The sequence below is a fragment of the Dermacentor silvarum genome, chromosome 5 (assembly GCF_013339745.2).
Source record: "Dermacentor silvarum isolate Dsil-2018 chromosome 5, BIME_Dsil_1.4, whole genome shotgun sequence".
In the NCBI taxonomy this organism is placed as follows: domain Eukaryota; kingdom Metazoa; phylum Arthropoda; class Arachnida; order Ixodida; family Ixodidae; genus Dermacentor; species Dermacentor silvarum.
The window spans coordinates 169045265-169065654 of record NC_051158.1 but is presented as its reverse complement, the minus strand read 5'-3'; the positions used below and the strand labels follow the sequence as shown (position 1 = coordinate 169065654).

General features: G+C 45.2%; 3 protein-coding genes across 5 annotated transcripts in view; 1 reads left to right on the top strand and 2 right to left on the bottom strand.

Annotated features, from left to right (window-relative positions):
• LOC119453871 (zinc finger protein 675-like) overlaps positions 1 to 20390 on the bottom strand; it is a 2199134-nt gene that overhangs the window by 273528 nt on the left and 1905216 nt on the right. The gene's annotated exons all lie outside the window — the stretch shown is intronic.
• LOC119454549 (gastrula zinc finger protein XlCGF57.1-like) overlaps positions 1 to 20390 on the bottom strand; it is a 1708166-nt gene that overhangs the window by 146441 nt on the left and 1541335 nt on the right. The gene's annotated exons all lie outside the window — the stretch shown is intronic.
• LOC119453886 (gastrula zinc finger protein xLCGF3.1-like) lies at positions 7 to 18736 on the top strand. 3 transcript variants are annotated; one of them, XM_037715934.2, is made up of 4 exons: positions 7 to 204; positions 668 to 775; positions 8550 to 8759; positions 14647 to 18736. In XM_037715934.2, exons 3-4 carry the CDS (start codon positions 8564 to 8566, stop codon positions 15594 to 15596), a joined length of 1146 nt encoding a protein of 381 aa, XP_037571862.1. In that variant the 5' UTR covers positions 7 to 204; positions 668 to 775; positions 8550 to 8563; the 3' UTR covers positions 15597 to 18736. The 3 variants fall into 3 exon arrangements, with proteins under 3 accessions (XP_037571862.1, XP_049522951.1, XP_049522952.1); XM_049666994.1 differs by lacking the exon at positions 7 to 204 and adding an exon at positions 310 to 412; XM_049666995.1 differs by lacking the exon at positions 7 to 204 and adding an exon at positions 351 to 369.

Below are 20390 nucleotides of genomic sequence, written 5' to 3'. Positions count from 1 at the left end.
CTCTAGTACACTCTAACTAAGGTTTACCTTGGGTGTTCCGTGCCGCAAGTACGTCCCCTCCGAAAACGAGCGACGCGGCAGGCATCTACTTAAACCTTGGGACTTCTTATGTATGAGTTATGGATTTGTACTATGTGTGCGTGTTGAGCGCGCACGTAAACAGACTCGCTTCCCTGCTGCTGTCGCTTACGATCACTTTCAGAGGTAAACATATATGAGTGCACGAAACAGCTCGTCGCTCTATTACCTCGCTTTGTCATCCTGATCTCGCTTCGAAAAATAAAGAGCTTCCTTTTGAATTATCATTTTTCGCTCTATTACATACTACGGCGGTTCGTTTCGGCGTACCTTTCGTTGTTCATGGAACATGTACGTAATTTTACATCCGTGATCGAGAAAAACACCCAAGAAGGTAGATGACACAGGCATCCTGTCTGCCATGCTTTTAGGTCTGCGCTGCTTTTAGGATATCAATTACGAACTACCTAGACCAACTATATACACTCGCGATGTTTACAGCGAACTTTTTTCCCCCGTTGCGTGAAGAGCATATGTTTCAATTTACGTTTCAATTTGTGGCAGTTACGTGGTGAAGTACCCTAGGCCCATATCCCACAGTACAGTCATTTGTCTAATGTGTTTTACTTCGCTGCTGCTGTCTTTACAGTTTCTTGAGATGTTTGTTGTACACATCAAGAGCTAGCCTGTCTCTGCACCGTTGACAACAAATAGCCCCAAGTGCTGATTGCTGCTGGTTAGCTCAGTCCAGAATTTGGTACGTATATCTATTTGCTCAAGGCGTACTGTTTCTTCTAATGCTTGTGCTGCTCCAGTAAAGAAGGATTTAATTAATGGTGGCTGAAGCGCTGCCTGACACCCTATCACTATCTTGCTATACTGGTGGCAAGGCTTGTTCACAGATTTAGGCTGTTAAGGCAGGCCATTTCAGTGCGAGTTCACACAATGTGTTGAACTCGCATATCAAGTTGTGTAGGCCATAACACTTATAATATTGTATTGCATTTGATGTCTGATGCTATTACAGACACAGTAGAAAAAGAATCCAGAAAATTTGTTTCTGGCTGTCCCGAGACTACATCGTCGAGAAACAGGATGCACATTGGAGTTGTAAGCGTGAAACTACCACAAAAGCAAGTGCAGATTTGACTTTTTCTGTACGCCTAACGCTTGACAGGCTGTTTAGAGGTATAAACATTTTATTTTTCACAGCCTGCTATCTACAATGTCAATTTTTTATTACAAGTGACAGATTTGTGTTTGGAGCTACAAAGGTATGTTTGGCAGCTTTTTGTTAACAGCAGTCCAATTATAGGGATTATTGGTTGTAACGATGTAATTTTTCATTATTTTTCGTTTTTATAAATGAACTGCATTGTAATTCCTATGGCTGAAACGAAGCCGCACATCTGCGGTCATATCTCTGAAGGGTGCTGGTAAGCACACTCAGGTCTGTTCAGTTCACGTACTCGTGTCATGTAAATATCAGAATTTCCAAATAGTGGTTGTGAATAGTTTACTATTCGATGTTCACCTTTAGAAAATGTCAGTGGCAATTTAGTGGTAAATACGAGAGAAATGCGTAAAGGGACGTTACTCCACACCTCTTTGAGCTCCCAGATCCACAAACTAAATCTTACCACACTTGACACGTCCTGCCTCTTCGAGGTACGCGGTGCAACTAACGGCGCTCCGAAGTAGACCACCATCAGTGGCTCTGTATATACCTATATACATGCTCTTTCTACCTCTACCACGTGATCTGCTTCCCACACTTCAACCACATACGCATTTTGCCACTTTAACACTCTTAATGCTAACGCATAAAAAAAAATAACATTCGGCTTTGCGAAGTGCAATGATTGGTTCTCTATATTTAGCTTTGCCACAATACAGCTTTGTTATACCGTGAAGCATATCTGCCATACAGTGAAGCATGCCAAATGGGGAAAAGACCTAGTATGTGTTCTTTATACACGTGTGCACCGCCGTCTCCAGTCCCATTACGAACACCGAGATGTCTAATCAAAAGAAGCTGTGGTATGGCACTATCTTCTGTGTACACTTGGTCTAGTCATTGCAGTATTCTATATTTTCAATTTGTGCTTTGTTTTACTTTTACATTCATTTACTTCCTACGTGAGCAAAGGCAAAGAGGTTAATGCTTTGCTATTCATTAACCTCTTTGCATGTTTCAGATTTAGTTAACAAGTTCTACTGCACTAAATTTTGGTCTCATTCTCCCCCACAGAACAAGTAATTAGTTTCAAATGCAATAGTTCCTGTGCATATGAGTTTTGTGAAACATCCGTTCGATATTTAATCTGAAAATATTCATCCCAAGCCATTGTTCTCGCATGCCTAATGCATATGCAACTACCCAAGAAAGTGGACATCGGGACAACTGCCGCTGTAGTGCAGTTGGTAGATCTTAACACTTTTCAATGTGAGCCCAGTGGCGATTTTGGCTTTGCGTGCTGTACCACGCAATTGATTGGGCGCTGTGTTATGAAGGGGCTCTCCTTAGTTCGAACTCCATTTTATTAGAATAAATTTTCAGTCCCCTTGCAGTTTGAATTAAGGAGATTCTAATGTATAAATAAATGAATGTTCGGTAGCCTGGCAAGAGAATGAGAACTCAAGATTGGCAGCCAGTCTCTAAAGCTTGTGTAAGGGTACATTCACATAGGCGCATTAGTCAGAGGTCATCAGAAGGAATCTACAAAACAATTAGAGGTTGCAATGCATGCTACAGGAATTACAAAGTCATAATTGTGAATGTATTGCTCTTCTTGAAAATAAAATTGTACAGTCATTCTGTTCTACCTGTACGAATATATGGGGTAATATGACACAGGTTAACAAGGAGGTTTGAGAAGTTGTAGACCACACAAGGGAGCAATGGAGTTTTAACTGATAGGGGGCGTCGTAATGTTAAGCCGCACAAAGACAGCGCTGTGGATTAGGGAGAAAACGGGACTAGACGATATACAAGTTGAGGTTAACCCTTTGAGGGGGAAAGACGTAAATATCCAGCACCGCGAAAAAGTCTCACATGGTTGATGCCGTATATTTACGGTGCCGTCTGTATGTTTTTTAAATGCATTTTTCAACTCATTGTCGTCCAGCAAGTGCTGCCACCGTGTGTGGATACAAGGAATGCTTTTTTTTTGCTCTGTAACCTCTTGGCTTTCCTTCCATGGCTTCTTTAAACTGGCGTTTCAGTGACCGCTTGCACATCCGCATGGGCTAGGGCACGCGGTGGTTTGTTTTGGTTTTGTCTCACGGGCTGTTTCCGTTCATTGCACTGCAGTCGAACCCGGATATAACGAATTATTGTGTATATTGAACAGCTGTAAAATCCCCTTGAAAATCCCATGCAAATGTATAGGGCTGGTGCACATGTCCAGTCGAATCTCGTTAATTCGAACTGCCGGTTTATTCGAACTGACGCTCTGGTCCCGTCAAAGTTATGTGTATTTCAATGGGCGAAAACGCTCGGTAATTCGAACGCGAAAGCATTTGCAACGGTTAATTCGAACATAACGCGGACCGACAATACTCTCAGCAGCGCGCCAAATAACGCCGCGGCGCCTCCGACCGGCATTGCTCCGACACTGCCATAGAACAAAAGCTTAGGAGAGACCCCTTCATGCAGCGGCGGAGGCCCAGTCCGGCCAACGAACTGCCTACGCCGGCAAACGCTTGCTTCCTGATAACAGCAGAAAACAAAACTTAGGGAGCGGGCTAATCTGCGCTGAGCCGGCAGTACCGGCGGCGCGGGTGAGGGAGTTGAGAGAGAGGGCGAGGGGAGCCACTGAAGCCACTGCCAGCGAAGCAGCAGAGTTGCCGAGGCCAAATCGGCTTTCCTGCCGCCCTCCTCCCTCACCTTCAATGGTCTCCACGCGCGCCCGTCGCCATGTCGGCGCCGTCCGCTCCCTGAAGTTTAGTTTTCTGCCGTTAGCAGGAACCGAGCATTGGCCGGCGTGGGCGCAAGTCGCTATGCGCTTGCGCGCCGCGAAATTTCACGACTCACACCGTTCGTTCATCTTGCTATGGTGCTCGAATACTTCAAAAATACGTCCTTCCGTTAATTCGAACAAATTTTCGGGCCCCTTCGAGTTCGAGTTATCGAGATTCGACTGTATATAGAATGCCCGTTCACCAGCAGATTCGATATATCAAACGCGTTGCCACGCTGAAGACCTCAATGTACACTTCATTGCGCACTTTAAGGTCTTGCACCTGGAGGTGGAGAAGAGAATGTGCAGTCAGTTGAGCGGTGTGGGTTGTGTCTGCAGTCAGTTAAGCTCCCTCGAGCTGTTCGGCTAGCCCGCATGCTACCTCGAACATCCAATTTTTGTGGCGTTGTGTGGATTGAGTGCCTATTCGCGAGTTCATTTTTCCCAAGCGAATAAGCTGCAAGTGTAAAGGAAAGAATCAACTTGGACTATGCAATAAAGTTGAAAGTGCTCCAACAATTTTTTGTTGGTAAATAAAGTGTGCTTGCTCTTTTTTTTTTTTCCGAGTTGCATGCAGTAACTTAGCGGCCCTCTGACGCACCAATCAGTAAGCCGCTGTTTGCCTCTGGGACAATTATTTTATATATCGAACTTTTTATTGTGATCCCCTTCAGATTCACTGTATCCGGGTTCGACTGTAGTAAAAACGGATGTCTATCTGGTTTCTAATTCCTCAAAGGGTCACCGCTAGATAGATGCTCATTGATTGCTCACATGTAGGCGCTGGTACATACAAGTGATGCCATCGTATATGAATGATGCTGCTGTGCCTGTGTTTCTTTTCTTGAGACTTGTGAAAACTGATTGCCCTACATTCGCGATGGGATGAAGGATTAGTGCAAGTTTCTGACTGGTTTGGCTTTTCTGACGGACGCAAAAACGATTGGGTTTTTTTGCGTGCACTCGTATACACGATTTGATTAGCTATGAACTTGCATGTTGGTAGCTCTGCTTCAAGTAAGTCGAGCGGTGATTCTTTGGGTGATGACTGCTGCCCAAGTGCCGAATCGGAATACATCTATTTCAGTGTGTCTACATTTTTATTATATTTATGCAAGCCCATTTGTATTCATGAATAAACAATGCGTGTTTACCTACGTAAATTATTTTTTCTCACTTTGTCGTCACTCTAAAAAAGTTGCAGTAACTTTTTTTCGAGATAGGTCAGTCTAAAGATTTTAAGTCGTCATTAAAGAAATTCGACACTGGGGGTTGCATTTGGCGGAAAAGATAAACCTTCGAAGGGTTACGAGGAGAAAAATTGATGGTGCATCCATTCTTTAAAGATGATTGGTGACTTTAATGTCATTAGCAATGGTATTATTTGCACACAGTTGTTGATTGTATGTTTCATGTGATGAACAATATGAAAAGTGCATATACCTTGTGACCCAACTTGGCATCAAAGAGGTTCAGTGAATTGCGGCAAATGCCCACTTACCCGAAGTTGGCATCAAAGTGGTTCAGTGAAGGAGCAGCACGTACCCATTGGGACTGTGCAGCACTTGACCAAGGCGTTGGGCAGAGCAGCAGACGGGTGCTAAGAATCTCTGGATCTGGACAGGCTGCCACTGGAAATTGAACCTGGCAGCATTTAACTCGTGAACCCTCTCTAGGGAAGCTAGCTTAGTGGGGCATCCTTGAGGTATAATCAGGCATTGCCCGAGATATCGTTGGCATTAATGAGGTTAGAAAAAAAGCTTGGTGCTAATGCAATGGTAAACTCGGCGGTAATGCAGTTCCACTGAACGTGGAAGCTGGGGAAGTGCGGAGCAGTGACTGGCCGGTGTTTCCCTTGTGTTTGTCTTGCCTTATCTTGTGTTTGTCTATTCTTTTCACGATCTTGGGATTAGCTTGCCTGCGCTGGTGAGCAACTTCAGCTTCTCGGGCACGCACGGCTTGATCAGCCCTGCGTCAGCGCTGTGTTTCACGGGCGAGCGCCCGCTGTCTCTCCAAGCATGCTTGCTGCTCGGTGTCCATGGCGGGAAAGAGCGTCCCGGAGCGCAGCAACGGCTCTCTTTCAGATCGCCCTAGTGGAGTCTTTCCAATTTTGAGGCTGTGGTGCCTTCTCGTGACTAGTTTCGATATCAACTTGGCATTTTTGATCGAGCTTTCATTAATTTGGGTTAATGAATGTGTTAATTCATGATGTTTTGTTCTTATTTCGTTTAATTTTATCTATTCTTAGGGGAATTTCATGGGAATTTTATGTTTTACTTACACCTTGTGTTGTGCGGGCCACGTCCTTTGTTACAGAGGTCTTCCAGACAAGAGGGAATATAGGGTAGGATTTTTAATTGACAGGGACATAGCAGGCAACAGCGATGAATTATACAATATTGACATGCATGTGAATTGGTTGTTCTTGTCGAATGTTTTTAACGGGCCAATCTCTGTTACAATGTTGTCACTCAGGCTTAAGACACACCTTTCTCTGTCGGAAGTTTCTCGAATGTTATCACTGGTTCTACGCAGGTGTCTGTTGTCACCGAACCTTCTGCAATCAGATTGTATGTACCACACAAATTCTGTAGAACTTTCCGGAAGGCATAAACGCACCAGCGATTACGCTGGAACTAGTGGACGAGTCATGTATAACAGTTGATGTACTTGATTCCGCCGATCGGATTTCGACTGATTGATGAGTGTGCTCGCCGCTGTCATTGTGTTGAGTGGTACCTTGTTTTGCTGGCCACAGGTTTGCCCAACACGTTGTGCCACTGTGGTTTTTCACCGTCACTACAATGCGACAGTTCTAATAAAAAGGTAGCAGTCATCGTAATGGAACTTAAGTGGCGATATAGATTACAAGTAGCACAAGCCTACTATCCAACCTCCAGTGATGATGGACAAATAGAGCAGTTTTATGAGGATGTTGAATTAGCAGTGAGAAAGGTGCAAACTCAGTATACTGTAGTTATGGATGGCTTTAATGCAAAAGGGGGGGGGGGAAATTAGATGGGAGAACGGGCAACTGGCGACTATGGCATCAACTCTATAAATAGACGAGAGATGTTGGTAGAATTCACGGAGGGGAATCGCCTCGGAATGCTGAATACCCTCTTCTGGAAGTGCGATAACAGAAAGTCGACCTGGAAAAGCCCTGACAAGGAAAGAAGAAATGACACAGATTTCATACTTTGTGCAGTTCCTAGCATAGTGCAGGATGTAGAAGTGTTATGTAGGGTAAATGCCAGTGATCATAGGTTCCTTTCTAGGATTGTTCTCAATTTGAAGAGAGAAAGACCAAATTAGTTAAGAGGAAACAGGCCAGCCTAGACACGTTAGGGTAAAAGTAAGTGAATTCAGGAATTCAAACAAATATGCAGTTTTAGAACAGAAATAAAAACCATAGCTAGGCTGATTTCAGAAGCAGAAATTGAAGTGGGAGGTAAGGCACAAAGGCAACAGGTACGTAAGTTCTCCCAAGAAACAAGGAGCCTAATAAAGAAAAGACAAACCATGAAAGTGCGCATAGTGCAGGCATTAGCAAATCGTGACCAGTAGCTTATTGCTATAATTGAAAAGCAAAGTGTACAATAATTGCATTCTTACGGTACTAGCATATGGGGCAGTAACTTGGAGGTTAACAATGAAGCTTGGAAACAAGTTAAGGAACTATGCAATGAGCAATGGAACGAAAAAGGTTAGGTGTAACTTAAAGAGACAGGAAGAGAGCGGTGGGGATCTAAGAGCAAACAGGGGTATCCAGCATTCTTATCAACATTACGAAGAAAAAATTTTGCTGGGCAGGCCATGTAATGCCATGTAATAATCGGTGGTCTATTTAGAGTTCCGACAGCTGGTTTTCAACCCAGTTCCCCCAGCACAGCAGCCAGATGCTGTACCCACTTGACCATAGACTACCCAGTTACCCAAGTTGGCCTAAAAGATGTTTGGCGCACACATGCATACATACAGACCTACCACTAACTGGGTGAAGTTCTTAACAAATGCTATTGCATTAAAAATGAACTTTGGCAAGCAAAGTAATGTGTAGGACAGGCAACTGATGGTTTATTGGGGCAGCTGAATGGGTGCCAATGGAACTGATGTGCGATTGCGGACAGCAGACAACTACGTAGTGTGATGAAACAGAAAATTTGCAAGCATAGGATGGCATCGGCTGGCACAAGACATGGGGCGATTGGGTATCCTGCAGTGGACATTAAATAGGCTGATGGAGATGAAGGATCTTGCAATCACTTTGCGTTAGTTGGACTCCACCAATAGCTTTAAAATGTATGCGATGAAAAAAAAAAAGTCTGAAATTTGTTCTGCCATGGTAAACCTTGCACAGAAACATAGCACAGAAAAAGGTTGGCCTGCTTTCGAGTATTCAGTGTTGATTGTCCCTTCTAGCCCTTTAGGAATACTGAACCGATAGGGTTATGTTGTGTTCCATGGCTATGTATTGTAAAGGGCCCCTGCATTTATTCTGTTGTTGTATTTACCTCTTTTTTTTTCTATCTGTAACGTGACTGCAATCATTCCAATTATTTTGTGCAGGACTCACAAATGCAATGAGCCTAGCTGAATGCATCACTGTTGCCAAAGAGGCATGCCCCGCCCCTTCCAAAGTCATCATTCAGGTCGAGGTTGGCCTGCAGTGCAGCTTGCTTCTGGCTGACAAGTCTGTCGGGTGCTCCTTCAAAGCAGGGAGCGAGTCGAGGAGCGTGCAGACTACAGAGGCTGTGCATCAGTCAAGCTTCACCTCAGGTGGGCAGTGACCGGCACTTCTCTTGCTTTTGCTTGCTTGTGTGAGTTTCTGGTAAATGAAGAAGTCTGCCTACCTTGGTACTGACATGCTCAAGTGTGTATGACATTGTGCTGCCGAGGACATATTACCTGGTTTGTGATTCCTGCCTGCATTTTGATTGGGGCAAAATCCAAAAATACTGCTCAGGTTATCACGTTGAAGCACCTTAGGTGTTAGAGCTTAATCCAGAGCCCTCTTGTTCTGGTGTTGTTGTAACCCTTAGGTTGCTCTACGATAATGTTAAGCCCAGCGAGTCTCTTGGTTATGCCTAAATCTGTGTATCAGTGTAAAAACATGAATACAGATAGATGCGGAACGTAAGTTGACCTCTATGTTTGAGATGAATAAAATTAAAACAAAATTCTTTAATGCTGTTTTCTATAAAACATACTTGATTTTATCGATATGCTCATTCATTGAGAGAGGCGAAAACTGCCTGGGACTGTCAGGATTCTTGTTTTGTGACAACTTTGAGTCACAGCATCCCACAGCACATGACTAGGAAGCATTAGGCATGTGCAACGTAGTCATCGGGCAATGAGCAGTACGCATTGGGCACCTGAGGTGCACACCAGCGATCACTCCAGCTGACCTTTAGGCATCTTCAGGTGACTGTTGGCCATACACTCATTTTGATCCTCTTCTGTTGATAGCTTCATGTCTTTCATGCAGTGTTTGCAGACTGCAGTGGCCGACGAGACCTCTTCTATACCGCCAATTTGTCCCAGCGAATAGTTGTTCCGCAGCACTCTTGTTACAATGTGCTAAAACCTCATCCACCTTTGCTGGTGTGAAAAGTCACGTCTTTTCACTTCAAGAATTAAGACACTAGTGAGCAGATTCAGTTGCCTTTGCAATGAATTAAATCTGCTGTTATCAGAACTCATGCATGGTGTCACAGAGAAATTCCACCAGAGTGTCTTCAAGTTCACTGTCAACAGGGTAGCCGTTGCACAACAAAGCTTCCAGTGAAAATTAACAGTTACAATGTTTCAGTTTCTGTTCAGAGAGACCAAACGGTGCACTGCCACAATCTTGCTGTATGCTTCCACCTGTTTTATTTCATTGTTTGCAAACGCTTTAATAAAGTCAAGCCCTGAGATGTTATTTTCGTGCCCCTAGCAGTATTAACATGTGTTTGCACAAGGTTTGCAAAGTTCATATGTTTGCCACAGTAACGACAAAAATGACGCTTTCTCCATTTTGAAGACTACAAACAAGAAATCTTTCTTATTTTGGTTCACAGTATACATGGCAAACACAGGAAGATTGTAGTATAGGTATTTTGCAACACCTGACCAAGGCCCAGCCTCTCCTTAGTAATTTAGGCGCACGCAGTTGCACCATAAGATTTGCTAAATGGTTTACATAATGTTTACTGGCACCTAGTGGAATTCAAGTATGTTCTTTGTCACAGCATAATAATAGTACAGTCGCCAACCATTTTTTTATTTTGCGCACCCGATTTTCCTGGCCTGCCCGAATATTCGGACTCTGCTGCCATGATACCGCCACATTTTCCATAGTGTCAATGTATAAAAGCAACCAAAATTTTGTATGTTTTAAACTCTTCTTGATCAATTTTCCGAACTTTTTCTCATGATCGCAAGCCAAAAGCCACCAAAAATGCAAACATCACCATCAATTTGTTTTTTTGCAGCCGCAAACCTGCGTTGTACACATCTCGCATGCCAATTCAGACCTTCTGTTTCCTGTACAGCCTCGATAGCAGGCACTACTTGCTGCACCCTCTCACAAGCCTCTGTGCTGTTTCGGTTGCGCTCGTCAGTCACATATGGTCTGTTGTACTGTCTGTATCGCCTCTCGTGTGCATTGTGGTTCGCTTCAGCTGCCTACCGTGATGCTAGGCTTAGCCGCTTCAACAGCTGATCATCTTCACCGATTTCATCGCCAGCTGCTACCAGTGGTGCTGACTCCGGCTTCGTCGTCTGCCTCCAACTCGACCAATGTTTTGTCGAAAATTATATATCAGATTGACGATGGAAAAGAAGGCCACCATTATTAGGCAAGCGCAAAGTGGCCGGTCGCAAGCGGGCGTTGCAAAGGAATTCGAAATCTCAAAGTAGACAATATCTGACTACCAAAAAACAAGGTGAAGATTTTGAAAGCCACCGATAAATCTGCTGGATCCCGACAGAAGAATGTCAGACAGGGTGCCCACCTAAAACTTGAGGAAGCTGATGTGATTCCGATGTGGCTGAAAGCCATGATCTACAAGCAAGGGCTGGTGTTTGTTGATGTTTTAATTTAAAAACAGAAACCCTGGCGCTTAAGATGAACATTGAGGGTTTTAAATTTAGTAGTGATGGCTGGGTCCGAAATGTTAAAAAGAGAAATAGTTTAAGCTTTAAGAAGATGTGCGGTGAGAGTGCCGCTGTCAATGAGTCGGCTGTTGAAAGCTATCGCTGTGGTAAGCTACAGTCATTGTTCTAGTAATTCACGCCACAAGACATGTTTAACTGCGACAAAACCGGTTTGTTTTATAAGTTGCTACCTAAAGAAACCCTTGCTTTCACTGGGGAACATTGCCACGGTGGCAAGCGCAGCAAGGAACGGTTGACCGTCCTTGTCGGTAGCAACTTGCTGGGAACGTAAACGCTTGTTGCCGGTAAATCAAATAATCCGAGATGGTTTAAGGGAGCGCATGTTCCAGTGCTGTACGAAGCCAACAAAAAGGCATGGATAACGCAACATCTTTTCAAAGAATGCAATCAGAAGCTGGACAGAAAGTTCGAGCGCCAAGGACGCAAAGTCCATGTACATGGACATGGACACACATGTGCATGGACACACATGTGCACGTGTGTCCATGGACATGTGCGCATGTCCATCTGCTCATGTCCATGTCAAAGACCTCAAAGCTATGCAACTTGAATTCTTGCCGCCAAACACAACATCACTCCTACAGCCGATGGACCAAGGGATTATCCAGACTTTCAAGCAGTCATGTGTGCTTAGTCGCATGGTGCTATGTGTGGGCTGTGGCAAGAGCTACAATGTTGACTTGATCTCTGCAGTCGGCATGTTTTCAGACGCATGGCAGGCGGTGTCCGAGAACACAATCAGAAATTGCTTCTGCCACGCGGGTTTCTTGATCCGACATGAAATGCCGTCATCATCTGATGATAGCAACTCTAGTCAGCCTGATCGGCCCCCTTCATCTGTTGACCTCATTGAGCATATGCATGCTGCAGGCACCGTTCCCACAAAAGTGGTGCCGGAATAGTTCGCCAATGCTGACAACGAGATCGAGTTCTGTGCTGAACTTGCCAATGACGAAATAGTTCGCGCCAGGTGCTGGAAAGTGGTGACTCGGGCTTCGTCAGGGTGGAGCCAATGACTGTGCTGCCAACTAACTCTGAACAAATGCAAGCCCGCATGGTGCTTTCGGCTGTTTACAGCGAGAACGTCACCCTCGCCGACGTGCAAGCTAACCTGTTGTTACGGCAATGTAGCGCCCTATAGAAACATATAGACGAGTTGGTTAAGGCACCCGGTAAATAAAGTGACATCTTTTTGCATAAATTCATTTTTTCGGGCTGCCCGATTTTCTGGACGCAATCTCGGACCCCTGAGGGTCCGAAAAATCGGTCGGCGACTGTAAAGAAATCTAAAATAAGGTGTAACTAAGCTGCAGTACATTTCAGCAGTGCGAATATTTACAGTAGAATCTCGTCTTAAAGAAGTCAATCTCCTTGTCTTGATAGGCTGGGTGCTTTGTCCGAAGATGGCAGGTTAGCTCGTTCCATCAAAGGAAGCTTTGTGCAAGCACTTCGCTACACAAAACGCATTGTGGCTTGCCCCTGATTTTCACAGATATAACCTTCAGGTAACTCTTTGTACCCTTGTAACTAGCCTGCATCATGCCAGATGCTAGTGTACCAAGATTGTCAACACAGACTTTGTCAACACTACCGAGAGCAAAGTTTGCTGGTATGTGCCAAGCACCGAATGGTAGCAATGATGATAGTGGCTTCCTCTTTGATTAACATGGTGGCAAATGCCATTTTGCCTAGCACTGTGAAAGGTGTGATGCACCGCATGCTGTACTTTTGAATTTGACTTGCGTGTGAGGGCTTTGTGGACCATAAATATGCCTTTGCGGACCCCTGTTTAAGAACCACTGCTCTAGAGAAGGGAACCGTTGATCAGCACTACCTTAGCGATAATATCGGTGAACAGCATGAAATTTTAAAAAATATTACAGTAAAGTTGGAGTGTGGATTATATGCGAATTTTGCTTAGAGGTGTTGCGCGCACTGCCCTGAAGCCACAGTTCAGGGCAATGTTCTCTGCCATTTAAAGTTATCTCTTAAGTAACTCCATCCTCCTTCCACACCTGCTGTTGTTCTCCCCTCCTTCATGGTCGCTGATTATCCTCTTTATGGACCGCCATTTTGCGTTCTACCAGTTCGGTAATAGTGCACACGGCGCCGCTAAATTAGAACTCGGATCACAATAAGCTGCACTCATTGGCCCAGCATCATCGCTGAAAAGGGGGGAACTCGCTAACCGAAGATATGACATCGACAAGTCGTTTACCCCCGAGAGGAGACTGTTTTTGCAAACATTTAAGGGTTGTTTGCATTTATTTCTGTGGGTTATATACACGCATAATTTTTCTTGTGAGAGCATTATATACCCCATTATGTGAAAATCTGGTGGCGCCACTGCGTGATCATACCAAAAATGGCCGACAGCACAAAGAGTACAACCACGTCAAAAATGCTCGGATTGACGTCAAATTTCTCGGGCACACTCCTGTAAACAAAGTAAACCGAGGCCTTTGAAAAGAAAATTTAAGAACTTTCAGTCTTAGTGGGCATCGAACGCAGGACTCTGGGGTGTGAAATGAGCATGCTTCCTTGGCAGCGCGGCGGCTTCACGTTTCAGGTTGACCAAAGGTGTGCCAAGTGTGTACGTCATTGTGCACATGACAGTGCAGCCAATGGGTAGGAGGTGGCATCCCGTGATGAGTGTATCAAATAAAAAGCATTAATGTCCAGTTGAACGCCACTGAGCGGTCCTTCGAGTTATGAATTCCTCGCAGGCAAGTGAGCGTCTTGAGACGCTTGGCGTGTTTTGATTTGGCCATACCAAGGCGCAGTTAGAACGCAGGTGAGAGCTTGCGCTGACAAGAAACGTTTGGAAAAAATACTTCACCAAAGTGACTATGCTTTCGCATTCCCACACGTAAGCAGTCTAGAATGTCTCTACTGAATTTTTTTGAATCTCCCAAAAGTATTGCATATTTTCTTTCCACTCTGTATTGAGAGGGGGTGCGATTTTTATGTGTCGGCGGGTTATAAGCAGAAAAATACGGTATGTCCTAGCAGGCTCTTTACAATCTCAACTTACGAAAACATTGCCAAAGTTGGGCATGCGATCAAAAAAAAAAACCCACTGATGAAGTCTTGTGTGAGAAATTTGTCGTGCCAGCGAATCATAAGTTTTGCAAATGCCAAATATGGCCTTCAAACCTCGAGTGCTTATTGAGGATCTGAGAGCCAACTGGGTTGAAGCTTTTTGACACCGTTCTCTAAAGGTCATAAAAGTTTGTAAAAGTCTTAAACACTCCAGGTTCTCTCACTTGTAATATTTTACCTTTCTGAAAAATAATTTAAATGGGTCGACTTCACAAGCAGGGTCATGAACCATTGAGATGCAGAAATATTGAGTAAACCAAATAGGACCACTAGGCGTCCATTATACCTGAAATCACCCTCAAGACCTCCCTCATCAAAAAATGAAAACTTCATATTAACTTTAGTATCTGTTCTTTTTTCGCTTTACATAATAACTTCTACTTTTGTTTTATTTGTGCAGCTTCAAGGCCTTCTATTTGTCCATCAACAGCCAATATGGACAATTCACTGCAGGGATGCCTCCATCAAGATCATCTCTGTGACTTTGAGGCTGATAAACTGTTTCGTCTGGAAGCGCATGCCAGGGTCCATACTGGCGAGCGTCTGTTTAAATGCCATTTGTGCCCTCAGAGCTTCTCAAGAAGAGACACCCTTAAGAGGCACTTGTGCGTCCACACGGGTGAGCGGCCATTTCAGTGTCCTTCATGCCTTCAGCGATTCTCCCAAAGATCCAAGGTCAAGGTACACATGCGCACCCACACGGGCGAGAGGCCATTTCAGTGCCCTTCATGCTATCAGAGCTTCTCACAAACAGCCCACCTGAAAGACCACCTACGCACCCACACAGGCGAGAAGCCATTTCAATGCCCTTCATGCATTCAGAGCTTCTCACGAAAAACCCACCTGAAAACCCACCTGCGCACTCACACAGGCGAGAAGCCATTACAGTGCCCTTCATGCCCTCAAAGCTTCTTGTATATGTCCAGCATGAAGGAACACCTGCGAACCCACACAGATGAGAAGCCATTTCAATGCCCTTCATGCCCTCGGAGCTTCTCGCGCAAGTCCAACATGAAGGAGCACCTGCACACTCACACAGGTGTGAAGCCATTTCAGTGCTCTTCATGCCTTCAGTGCTTCTCACGAAAGACCCACCTGAAAACCCACCTGCGCACCCACACAGGCGAGAAGCCATTTCAGTGCCCCTTATGCCCTCAGAGCTTCTCGCAAACGACCCACCTGAAAGTCCACCTGCGCACCCACACAGGTGAGAAGCCATTTCAATGCCCTTCATGTCTCCAGAGCTTCTCACGAAAGAGCCACCTGAAAACCCACCTGCACACCCACACGGGTGAGAAGCCATTACAGTGCCCTCCATGCCCTCAAAGCTTCTCGCAATGTCCAACATGAAGGAACACCTGTGAACCCACACAGACGAGAAGCCATTTCAGTGCCCTTCATGTCCTCAGAGCTTCTCGCATAAGTCCAACATGAAGGACTACCTGCACTCAGAAATTCTCGCTGAAGAGGGCTGTGAAGCAACACCTGAGCCTTCATACAGGTGACCGACCATACTGTTGTGCCGTCTTGTCCAAGTCCTTTGCACGGGCTGATTAGGTGAACAGACGTAAGAGAACACAGCACCATGATACTGTAGAATTGGTCATCAGCCATGTTGAACTAGAGCTTCAATCAGAAATCATGGACGTGGAGCGTGCTGCAGGGTGTTCTGCTGCGTCAGGTAGCACAAGTGTCCCCAGAGGAATATGCTCTTAAGGGCCCTGGGGCGCTTTTTCTGTGTCGCCATATTTGCTCTAGACCTATTCTCGGCGTGTCAAAAAACAAAGAGCAAGAGAAAGGATGAAAATCAACCCACACAAACCCATGTTATCGCTCATTAAAAATTTCAAATACAAGCAAAATGAGAGTTAACCTCAACCTCCACTAGACTTTAGGTGCTCTAAATGCCACATTTCACTTTGCCATTGCTTCATGTGACACCAACCGCAGCAGGGTGTTAGCAGAAGTCGGCACGCCATGGTTGCCAAGCATGCTCAACGTGTTCATGGCGTATGCATGGCCTCCTTCACGGCTTCACTTTTATATTGACGCCATGGCCATTCGGCGCCAAAGTTCTCGGCATGGGATGCGTAATTATGACGATTGCAACACCTTGCCCATGGCTGTGCGTTACAGTGAATGGTTGTAAAATGTAATGCCATAGCTTTTATCGCAGTACACAAGAACATTAAAAAAAAACCACCAGAAAAACATTCTAGCTGGACAAACATACGATCTGAAGTCACAGAAACATTTGGCAGATTCAACTGTAATTGACATCTACGTAATGCAAAGTATTGTGCAAATTGTTGTGGCATGAAACGTTGACACATGCTGAACTGGTGGGGCCCGAGCAGCTTGGGACGTGTTGTCTTTCTTGCTGCTTCGCAAGCTCTCGTTTGCACTCTACGAATTCAGCCTGGGTTAGCAGCTTTGGGTGGGTCTTTATGGTGGGAACATTTGACATGCTCGCTCAGCAATAATCGCTGCAGCGTGAGCATCGATGTGCGACGAGCTGGGGGTGCTCAAGTGACCCTAGATATGTTATGTTGTTTTCCGACTGCACAGTGTTTAAATACGGTGATGGGAAACCGGAAAGAACTTGAGCTGGTGGGGGATGCCGAAATATGATGCTGCCAAAGTGAAACATGATGCTCACTTCACGCCGCCTGCAAAAGGGAACAGCGGTGTGCAAAGCATTGTGCAAATTGTTGTGGCATGAAATGTTGACACACGCTGAACTGGTGGGGCCCGAGCAGCTTGGGACGTGTTGTCTTTCTTGCTGCTTCGCAAGCTCTTGTTTGCACTCTACGAATTCAGCCTGGTTTTTCAGGGCCAGAAATGCCAGAAACTGCTTTTCTTTACAAAAACGTATGAAACATGGCGCTGCTATATGATCAAGGTAGGATCTTGGAGCATGCATCGCCTATTAAAAGTGTGCATTACGCTTCCAACGGCTATATGCCACAGGTGCTGTGAGACATATAGGTGAAGGTGCTTATTGCAATAGGGTTAGTGGCAATAGCTGTGAATGCAACGTGCCACGACCGACAAGATTTGCTGGTACATGAAGAGGAAACTAAGTGAGTGCCATCATTTTCACTTCGCACGGGCGGGCGACTACTGCGGGGCAAGGTGCCATGGCGAGCACCTACTGCTCTCGATCACGTGTGCCTCACACCTTTTCTTGTTTACAAAAGATCTAGCAGCCGTGAAACATTTGCAGTTTGGCGATGTGCTGGACGCTGGTTGCAAAAGATCTTAATTTTTTCAGGAACGTATGAAAGAGACCCTGGAACGATTTTGATAGTTTTGTACAAGAGCACTGAGTTGTTTGGGTAGGTCCTTCTGATCATTAAGTTAAACATTTAGGCTCTCCATGTAAAGCGCGTAATTCATTATAAGTAGGGGTGCGCAAACAGCAACTATTAAGATTGAATCGAATATGAATTGAATAGGTCCCAGAATCGAATTGAATATCGATAATTTTCTAATAGTTTTCTAATAATAAGCAGCCATTTTCACAATTGATGCAAAACAGTATTCAGGTCATAGTAGTCGTGAGCTTCGGGTCTTTCTGTCGTGGCATTGTGCATTATCAAGCGTAGTATATAAAAATGCACGAACGCAGCATTAGAAGGAATTAAGCAGTTTGTTCGCATATACAGGACTTTCTGAAAGTGAGAATGATCCCTGTAGCACTGCATGGGTCCTCAAGCTTTATACATATTTTATGCCCACGGGGGTGAAAATTATTGTACTTTCACTCCAATCTAATGTTTGATTGTGCAGAGTTGATATTTTAAAATATTCGAAAGCTCTTAGAAAAATATTTCTTTTTACGAATAGTGACTATGCGATTCATTACTCGCACACCCCTAATTATAAGGTTTTAAAAATGTGCATTGCTACTGATCGCAGTGGCACCTGTCCCGAGCTTTCAGCTGCCCTGTCACCATCTACGTAGCGGGCGTGCGTGACATCAGTCAAGCAAGCTATCCGATTGGCTACTCACATTACGTCATTGATAATTTTTCCAACTTTAATGGTGAACGAATGTTCATAATAGTTGGAATGTTGGTTAACTTGTTTCTATAAAAAAAATGTAGCAGAAAGAGAATACATGAGAATTTATCACTACACAAGTATTTCCAGCACACGGTAAGTGTCGTCTGCTTGTGTTACAGCTTGTACCTCCGTGTTGATCTCGAGGTTTGTTTTTGTGACAACTATGAAACGCCTTTGTTGCGTTTTGGGCTGCAAATTTAACGATTGGCGACATGTCAAGCTGTGACAGGATGTAGCAGCTTGACATAGTACAGTAAAAGCTCGTTAATTCCACCCACGGTAATTCAGATAATTCGATGTCCCTGCTCCCTCCCTTCAGAAATGTCCATAGCCCTATGGCAGCAAACCTTCGTTAATTCGGCACAAAATTGCGCGTGTATCGGTTAATTTGGACTGGAGGCAAGCTTAGGATCGTGCTGGTATACAACCAGGGGCGGATCCAGGTTTTTTCTGAGGGGGGGGGTCAGCTTCTGTTGATGATGATGATGATGATAGTAGCCTTTATCATTTACCGAAATTCACCGTTTCTGCTCACGATAAACCCGCGTTTTATACGGCTAGAGCAGCACCTGTAACCTACAAGGCTTGAGAGGGCAAATCACTTTTTTTTTTCTTCTTTTTTTGTATTTATTGCCAAGAAGTTCGCGCTGTTTTTATTCCCCGGCCGCCACTGTCATCATGAAAACGAGTGTTACCTCGCGCCATCTAGCCCGCCGTGGTGGCTCAGTCAGTTCAGGCATTGCGCTGCTGAGCACGAGATCGCGCGATCGCATCCTGGCCGCGGCGGCCGCATTTCTATGTAGGCGAAATGCAAAAACGCCCGTGTGCTTGCGTTGTAGTGCGCGTTAAAGAACCCCAGGTGGTCAAAATTAATCCGGGGCCCTCCACTACGGCGTGTCTCATAATCAGAACTGGTCTTGGCACGTAAAACCCCAGAAAGAGGAAGAAGACCTGTAGCGAAGCCAGGTACGGTTTCTCCGTGCTTATAGGAAAAGGACGTTACCCAATACAGCCATGTGCTTGGCGGCTGTGCCTGATCATGCAGGTTGTTCAAAACTAAGCTTTATGGTTTTCTTAAAATTAGGCACTGGGAGGCACGCGAAGATCACCTGTGCAAATAAGTTATGTGGCCAGGGGGGCACAAAGTGAGATGATAATTATCGCTGTGAGCAGCCCAATTAACTAAAATTGAACAATTATTTTTGTCGACTGCAGTAAGTGGGTATGTTTGTATTGTGAGACGTTGACCAATGCGATGCCTTTATTTCCGAGCAGTCGCCCGAGTCAGAGACGAAGCACCGCACGAGACAAAAGATGATGATGAGTCGTATGTACAGATGACGACGACGATTTGCACAAATAGCGCTCACACAAGATGATGAGTCGTTTGTGGAGATGACGACGACGATATGCGCAAAATGCGCTCACACTAACTTCCCCCCTTCAGGAAAGCGGTCAGCAAGACCGCAAACTAGAAAGGGTAGGTACGGCGAATGTAGGGTTTCAGGCGAGATACGTGAACGATTTCCGTAGTGCGGCGGCGGCGGTCAGTAGCTGAGCTGACAGGAGTGACGCTGTAGTTAACGGCCGAAGTTCGTTGCAAAACGGTGTAGGGGCCGAGATATCTGTGGAGAAATTTTTCACAGAGCCCCGGTGCGCGAACAGGTCTCCACAAAAGAACTTCGTCGCCTGGGCGGAACGAAGCAACGCGACGCGTCGCATCATAGCGAATTTTCCTTTTGTCCTGAATGGTATAGCGGTGTTGGCGCGGGCAAGTTCACGGCACCGGGAGAGGCGAGCGGCAAATTCCTCAGGAAGAGACGCGGATGGAGCAGCAGGTGCTGAAAGGAGTGTAGTGTCCAAGACGAAAGACGGCGCACGACCGTACACCAGGAAGAAGGGACTGTAATTGGTTGTACGTTGGACGGCAGTATTATACGCAAACGTCACAAAAGGTAGGATGGTGTTCCAGTTGGTGTGATCGGGTCGAACATACATTGACATCATGTCAGACAAAGTTCGATGAAAACGCTCCGTAAGACCATTTGTTTGCGGATGGTACGATGATGTGGTCTT

Bases quoted from the DNA above. Each gene is read 5' to 3' on its own strand.
- LOC119453886 (XM_037715934.2), top strand. From the start codon at position 8,564: ATGAGCCTAGCTGAATGCATCACTGTTGCCAAAGAGGCATGCCCCGCC. The intron at 8,760-14,646 runs GTGGGCAGTGAC...TTATTTGTGCAG, and splicing joins TCAGTCAAGCTTCACCTCAG to CTTCAAGGCCTTCTATTTGT.